The sequence below is a fragment of the Myotis davidii genome, unplaced genomic scaffold, assembly GCF_000327345.1.
Source record: "Myotis davidii unplaced genomic scaffold, ASM32734v1 scaffold152, whole genome shotgun sequence".
Taxonomy (NCBI): Eukaryota; Metazoa; Chordata; class Mammalia; order Chiroptera; family Vespertilionidae; genus Myotis; species Myotis davidii.
The window spans coordinates 869,523-878,079 of NW_006283545.1; the positions used below are offsets into that span (position 1 = coordinate 869,523).

An 8,557-nucleotide genomic window follows, 5' to 3' on the forward strand; every position below is an offset into this window, starting at 1 on the left:
CTGCTGATGCCTGAACGGTATGTGGAATGAAGTGGGCGGGCATCGGGAGGCCACTATGGCACGGGGCAAGCACTATGGGCAGTCTATCTGAAGTGTACCTGGCGTATAAGACGACCCCCCACTTGGAGGCATATTTTTCAGGGCCAAAAAATCGTCTTATACGCCGGCAAATACGGTAAGTCAGAGATATGAAAAATCATAGAATGTGACCCAATGCAAAACAAAACTACTTTAAAATATTATTTCAAAATTCATGTATATATATAAAATTTATTTTTAAGAAAAGATGTGAAACATTCTGTGGCCTTATAAACACCAAAGCTACTATTACCAGTCATGTCCAAGGAATAAATAAAATGAAGCACTACTCAGAGGCATTACTACACACACACACACACACACACATACACACACACACACACACCTAGTGTCTGGGGACAGGGATCCCTCGGAAGACGCTCCGTGGTACACACTCTGAGACAACCTGTTGTCGGGTCTGAGCTCTTTGTCATATGCCATCATATTCCACTCCTGGCGCCTGTTTCTGGCTTTTCTAACCTTTTTCACCTCACGGGTTGTGCCATCTATACGCTTTTGCTCCTGAAGTCCAAGAAAAGAAAGCAAGCATGCCGAGACAGGAGAGAAAGGACAACAGGTTAAATGCAGTTATAATGCTCAGGACATAAGCATGATGTGCAGATAATGTTAGAAAATTCTAACACAGTGCCTACTCTTACCCAACACAGACCCCCCCAAAGGTAACAAATACTTAACTATTTAACCCAAATAAGTAAAAATTACTCTGCTGCAACTATCAGAATTACTATCATTTTTAGTAACGAATTTTCATCTTACTAGGCATTTAGCTTATTTTAAATATACTATACCTTTTAGATCTATATTATACAGATGAAATGTCAGATGGCACCATTCAGAGATATCATTTTCCACCCCTACACAATTTTGACTGGTTTGTTAACATGCAATCTTTCAAAAATAATTCAAAATGTTCTATTTCCAGTTTCTAAAAGAAATATTTAAGCTAATCCTGCAATGAGCCAAACCCAAAACAAAAATAAGGTACAAACTTACCTTCCCATACAAAGACTCATTCTTGCTCCAGCCCTATTTTGCCAGCAAAAATGTATCCAATAAATACTTGTCCTACATGGGTACTTCTTTAAAGGCAAGAACAATTATTTCTGTTGTTTATATATTTTTTCTGTTTCCCTCATAAAATTTTATGATCTCTAAGGACAAGAACTATGTGCCTCTAAGTTCTACACTCCTCTTACAGTCCTTCCACACGTCATTTACCTAGGGTGCACACTCAATCAATGCTGCCTAATGATCAAATCCAGTGAGCTTACAGGGCATGCTATGTCTCAAACATGCCAGGCATCAATGATACAAAAGGAAAACAACAACAAGACGGGTGTCTGCCCTCATGGAGCTTGCAGTCCAGGGGGGAAGCCTACAACATCACAGAAATAAATGTATAATTATAAAATGTAGTAAAACATAAATGCACTATGTGTAGAATGCTGTCTAGGTTGGAAGTCAGGGATAGCGTCCATGAGTGAGTGGGAGGAGGACCTGTGATGACTGGCATGGATTGCAGGGAGCCCGTCAGAGCAGGTAAGAGGGGACAGAGTGGGCATGGGCTCCCAGGAGGAGGAAGAGCACCACTTAGGAGAAATAAAAGGTGAGAGGCAAATGAAGGTTAATGGCCCCAAAGAGCTGAAAGGTAAGCGAGGTCTCAAAGGCTACATTAAAAATGTTGTTCTTTATCCCAAGAATAGTGGGAAAGAACTGATGAATAAGAAGGGAAGGGCTGATATACTGAAGAAGAGGCATTTGAAAAGATCCCTCCAGGCTGGGGAGCACAGACTGAAGGAGAAAGGTAGAAAGCTATTCAGGTGGTCTAGTGAGGAGGGTAGGCGGCTCATGGTGGTAGTGAAGACACAACGACCAGACTGTTTTTGGGTAAAAAGGAGGCACAGACAATGTGTTGACAAAGAAGGTAAACATGAAATTCACAGAACATATATAAAGGGTTAATAAAGATGAAAAGATGTGTAATGCAAATTAGATTTTTTGGAAGGAAGGAGGGCTCATAAAAAAAATAATATCCAGGACTGGAGGAGGCCTGTTAAGAGTATAGACTGGTTCAGTGTTTTAAGGGTCAGGAGCAATTAGATGGTATCTTTCAAAATTCAAACCTCACATTTGACTTCTATGAATTTGCTCTGAAGAATATCTGCATGTGAGTACAGGGATATCTACTACAGTATTGTAAATAGTAACAATTTAGAAACAACCTAAATATTCATTACTCTAGTAATGGCAAATAGTTTATGATAACTATTAAAATGCTACATAACTTCATAAAAAGGATGAAGTACATCTTCAATTATGGCAATATATGTGTATGTCTGTGTGTATAAGTTGTGTGTAGTACAATTCTATGCATATAAAATACTTTGTGAAATGTATATGCATATATTTATGAATAACTGAAAAAAAATCTAAATCTAAAAATATGCATGCCAAGCTGCTAAATGTTAATGTAGTTATGCCCATGGAAGAAAAACATATCCCCAATTTACTTTGGTGTAATTTGAGCATTTCACAACCTGCATGTATTGTTTGTATACTAAAAACACACACAAACAACAAAAAAACCCACCACCACAACAACAACAAAAAGGAGGGAGATTTCAATGGATCCCAATATACATCCTAATTAAGAATCACTGTATTAAATTAATTAGACTATCCCCCTTACTTTTAAGAGACGAATGCTGACATATTTAGGGACTGTTATAATAACTCTCTTTGCAATAGTTTGGCTTCCAAATTTACCCATCAACATGCACACACCACACACACAGAGGCCACATATGACAGAATGAAGAACACTGGTGAAAATTAAATATTTTTGCCAAAAGTATCACTGGGAAGGGAAACCTAGAAGGCAATTTAAAAGGACTTTTGCCTGATTACTACCAAGAGATGTGGGTTTAAGACCAACATGACTAAGTATCTTTTTTTTCTGTCCCAGACAGTGGGGTCTTCCTTTTCTCCACTTGAACACTTTGTAGTTTCTTAGCTTGAATAATCCTCCACTTGAGCACTCAGCAACTCTCCCAAGATTCCCCAGTGAATCCCAACCATGAGCACAAGAAAAGAGGAAACAAGCCTTTGGAATTCTCTCCTAGAATCAGTGGTAACATCTTACACTTACAGTCTGCAAATTTTCATGTACTCTGTTGTAAATCCTAGTTTCACATGCTCTTCCATCTCAAATTGTCGCTCCTATTGAGCTAAGACACCTAAATGCCTCAACATCTTAAGACCTCGAACCCACAAAAAGGTAAGCATTTCTCTTAACTAAAGTACTCTAATATTTGTCAAGCAAACCAGATGGTCATTTTTAAAAAACATAGCTTACATATAAAAAGTCTTAGCAAATAGTATCCTTTGGAGAATTAACTCTTCTCAGTGGCTTAAACCTAATTTCTGGGCCACAAAGGAACAATTTTCAAAATATAAGTCCCCACACCTGCAGAGAGTGAGCTTGTCCCTCCAAGAGTGCTCACAACCTTCAGAGGGTGCTTCTCAACCTTCAGACTTGCAGTGACCTTGCCTACGTCTACCCACCAAAGGAGTCTCACGTCCAGTAAATACCATCTTCTGAACTTGCCGATCACACGCTTTTCAATCCAATATGAACAGCTCACTAAAGCATTAATTACAGCTAGGTGGCAATCCAGTTATGAAGAAAGCTTTAAATTGATGGAAGCAAATAATTATTTCTGATACGGAATATTGACTGCTTTATGAAATTTGAAAGGACAGGAGAAAAGTTCTAAAACATGGTTAAAAACAAAACTGGAATTTTAGCCACTACTTTTGTGAAGCAAAGCAAGTGTTAGAGAACAAATCAAGAGTATTTACAGAAAAATAGTATTACTGTGTTAGACGGACTTATCTGTATCTGCCTGTATAAACTACAATCTCTAAAAAACCTTCATCTCTAAATCCAACATCACAACCATTCAAGTAAAGAATTTACTTATTTCTTTCCAAACAAGAATCCATTTACACATTTATATGCACAGTTCCCCTAATGGAATTATTTACCTTTTGACGCCTTTTCTCTTTCCTTTTGTCTTCTGTGTCCTGTAGCATTTTTTCTTTCCAGAGGTCAAAGAAATAGGAAGGATCAGTATAGAACTTCAGCCCATCCTTTTTATCATCTCTATAAATCAAGATATTACAAGTCAGAGAGGGAAAAAGACTGTTAGATATCTTCATATGGGAATAACATAATTCTTTTTTTTTTTTTTAGAGAGAGAGAGAGAAACATCGATGTGAGAGAGACACATTGACTGGTTTCCTCCTGTACATGCTCCGACCAGGGCTGGGAATAGAGCCTGCAACATAGGTATGTGCCCTTAACCGGAATTGAACCTGGGACCCTTCAGGCTGCGGGCCAACACTCTTTTCAACGAGCCAAACCTAATTCACTTTTAACTCATGAGATTATAGCATCTACATGGGGCATTTTAACTGTCCTATACATTATTAAGTTTCTCAGATTTCCTTACTTAAAAAAAAGTGTAAATATTTAAGAACATCAACTTTTTCTAGAATAATCAGGTAAAAAGTACTCTTGCAAATTTAGATTTAAATATAGAAAAGTGCTCCTAAAAATCACAATATGGCTCAGAAACAGTAATATTCAATACCTCAATTACTTTAGGAAATGTTCTGTTTATTCCAACAGGGGGCTATATACACAGAAACAGATGGATTCTTTACACACACACACATTTACTTTTACTCTGGAGTGTCAATGTTATGAGGATAAAGATTAGTAAGTACTTTGTCCCCTTTGCTCAATAAGTTTTGCCCAATATCTAAAAATTCACTTAGGAAAAAGAAAAACATTCATAGTGTGTAAATGTGACTAAGAAAAACAGTAATGAAATATTTTTAAAGTGGAAGTAACCAACAAAGAAAAATCACTTGTAGTCATTTCATTTTCAAGCACTGCTATAATTACTATGGTCTAGAGAGAATATTTCAAGTCTTTGTATAAGTTATTCATTAAAATAATGCAGCCAACATGATTTAAAAGTATAATATAAATCAATAAGAAATCTAAAACTAATCATGGTATGAAGTAAACACTCTAGTCTGTCAATGCTTTAAAAGTATCGGCCTGTAGATTACCTTCAAGAGGAAGAAAAACACATTTCATATCAGTATTTCACTAAGTCATTTAAGGCACGGAGAGGAAGCAAAAATTAGTAAAATGAGTATAGGAAAGAGTTTATGCCCAAATAGTCAAAGAAAGCTAAGTGAATTATTCAAGGGGCAAAGCCATCTGTCCTTGCATCTCCTCCTCTGCCACGTCCTGTAATCTCATCAAATGAAAAAGGCCTTGTTCCTCTGAGGGCTATTCTGGCCCCTCTCTGAAAACCACTAACAAACCAGTGCACTGTACTCTATACTTTAACCTCAGTCTACTTACAATACTTTCTTTTCCAAATTTCTAACTGATAAGCGATGTGCAGTAAGAGATTTTATTTAAAACATTGTTGTGAAAACCATGTTTCCCTAAATACTAGACCTTCAATATAGATAACAATATAGAAAATTTGAGCATGAACTTGCTGCAAATTTAAGATATACAATAAATTCACATTTTCAAAAGAATGAAGCTAATACTTAAATGAGGTCAGAAACTTACATAAGTAAACAAATATTAACCTTGACTTAAAATATAAGCAAAAATGTCCTATGTTCATAGAACTAAACATTTGATTTTTCAGTCACATTGTACTTCTCATATATTAACTGTGTTAGGACAGTGTTATACTTAAGCTCAAATGCAAAGTTTGTGCTTTACATACCCCAAATATTACTGTACTGAGCAAAAAAGAAAACAGAGAATTCATGGACATGGACTAAGCAGTGGTTCTCAACCTTCCTAATGCCGTGACCCTTTAATACAGTTCCTCATGTTGTGGTGACCCCCAACCATAAAATTATTTTCGTTGCTACTTCATAACTGTAATTTTGCTACTGTTATGAATCATTGTGTAAATATCTGATATGCAGGATGTATTTTCATTGTTCGTGACTCACAGGTTGAGAACCGCTGGTGATTATAGGAAAGGGGAGGAGGAGGAGAAGTAGACATGAAAAAATTAAATTTAAAAATATTTATAAAGTAGATTTGAATTGGTGCTGCTATTCTTAAACACACTATTAAAAAGTCATGGAGATTTTTATTTTCCATAAAACTGAATACACACATACAGTATATATATATGTCAATTTGTTTTTTATGCAATTAAAATTTTTAGATCATCACAAATATTTCATCTTGATCCTAATTATTCACAAATAAGTGTAAGTGGTTAGTTGAGCACAAGCAAAATTACAAGTTAAAACTTCAGCTCACAATACCACTATTTACATATATCATTGATTTTAAATAAGTGTGCTAAAGCCTCCAGAAAAGTATGCTTGTTCCTTAGAAAAATGTGGCATCTTGCTCGTCTCCCGTCAGTGTTTCCATGGGCTCTCACATTTTTTTTGAGAGAACCTTTCTCCCCTTCCTGAAAGAAAGGGATGTTGTGGGAACTGCTGCTTTACCAGCGGAGCTATAGGTCCAAACTGGGACTCCTGGACCATGAGAAGGTGCAGGAATTCAGACCAAGAAAAACTCTGGGCACCCCTGAGAACCAATGGCCTATGAAGGCAGTAAGAAGAAGCTAAAAACTCACTGAAATCTGAAAGGCCTGCGTAGGACTATCACCCACAGGGCTAATCCTGGGGCAGTGAGGGCGACCCCCCACCACCATCTGCTCATCAGAGGCTGAAGGAATGAGCTCCACAGAAGGTAAAAAGATGGGAGAGGAACTTGATGTGCAATGAGAACGGATATGAAAAAGGGAGACAGACAAGAAAGTGACAGGAAATGTGGAAAGAAAGCACTGATGTGATGGGAGGTAGTACCGGTGTTGTAAAAAGCATAGTTTCTTAATGTTAACTTTTTGCACTATTTTTTATTCTTTTTCTTGGAAGTCTGGTCCTGATAATGTATCCTACCATTTTACAATAACAGAAAGTTAATTTGTTGACTATATTTTCACTCCTGAAAACCCCAAATGCTGCAGAATACATTTTTCTAAATTAAATAACAAATGTCTGCAGGGCTGACATGCTGAGACGGCTATTTTGCTGCATTCTAACTGATTATGCAGCCCCTTTGAGAGTGACTTTGAATCTGAGGAACAACATAAATACACACAGTACTGTTATGTAATGTGCTCACTTCCACTTATGATGTCTACATTTAAAAGCTAAAATTAGAACTCACACTTTTCTTGATAAGTTTATCTATATTTTGAAATATTAACACTTTAACAATACTGTACCAATGACTAATTTCATTGTAATGCTGCAGTTCTTATCTTCAAAGTTTGAAAGATACTTTCATAACACTGTCACCCTCTTTCGACTTATCGATACTGACAAGGCCCCGGGAACACCTGAAGCCATACCTGTACGGTGTCAGAATGTTCAGAGGAGGTGGTTTATCACTCTGGTTGTAGATGTCAGCTACAGGATTAGGAATGCTGTTCTTCGAAACTACCTGCTGGTCTTGGACTGTGGAACTTTTGAAAGCTTTTTTCATGTTGATATCCTGCAGTGACACTATTTAGAGAAAAGTCCCCAAGTTGAGTAATATCAAGATAGTTTCACTGTTTACAAATAAATACAATTTGAGTCAGAATCATAAAAATCTCCTAGAATAATCAAATAATGTGGTTGTTGTTTTCATTTAAAGACATTCTAAGGTAGCATGTGAGTTCCTTCCCTCTCATAACTCACAGTGACCTCTTTTGTAGCGATCTAATTACTCCATTGAACCTAATATTATAGCATTGTTATTCATTTAAATAGGACTTACTGGAAATCACACAGAAATATAGTTATAAGTATTAACAGTCATGTAAATACATAGATCTGGGCATCCAGGGGGGAGGCATTCGAACAGTTAATACCATCCTATCTAATAAAAGACAAAAAGGGTAATTAACCGTACCTCTGCTATGCTTCCCATTGGCTAACCAGTATGATATGCAAATTAACTGCCAACAAAGATGGCAGCCGGCAGCCACGCAGCTGAAGCAAGCAGGAGGTTTGCTTGCTCCAGTGATGGAGGAAGCCAAGGTTCCCTGCCTGCTGTGGCCTGCTCTAAGCTCTGAAAGCAACAATGTTTCAATTATAGAATCTAAACAAACCCCAGCTACCTGCTTTCAGCCACCGACAGCCTCAGAGCTGTGAGCACCAGTGACGGCAACAGAGTTTCAATTATAGAAGGTAAATAAACCCCAGAATTAAAAAAAAGAAAAAAAAGGAGAGGCTGGGAGCTTCAGTCACCGGACAGCCTGAAAACGGCCCTCAGCCCCTCACCCAGACTGGCCAGGCACCCCAGTGGGGACCCCACCCTGAAGGGGGTGTGACCAGCTAC

General features: G+C 37.5%; 1 protein-coding gene across 3 annotated transcripts in view; it reads right to left on the bottom strand.

Moving 5' to 3' along the window:
• WASF3 (WAS protein family member 3) overlaps positions 1 to 8,557 on the bottom strand; it is a 91,658-nt gene that overhangs the window by 11,738 nt on the left and 71,363 nt on the right. For 2 of the 3 annotated variants that reach the window (XM_006753753.2, XM_015564961.1), the window contains 3 exons: positions 7,584 to 7,737; positions 4,147 to 4,264; positions 425 to 600 (listed from right to left, as the gene is read on the bottom strand). In XM_006753753.2, coding sequence (XP_006753816.1) covers positions 425 to 600; positions 4,147 to 4,264; positions 7,584 to 7,737 — 448 coding nt within the window. The remainder of the gene's footprint in view (positions 1 to 424; positions 601 to 4,146; positions 4,265 to 7,583; positions 7,738 to 8,557) is intronic. The other variant, XM_006753755.2, reaches the window with a different exon arrangement.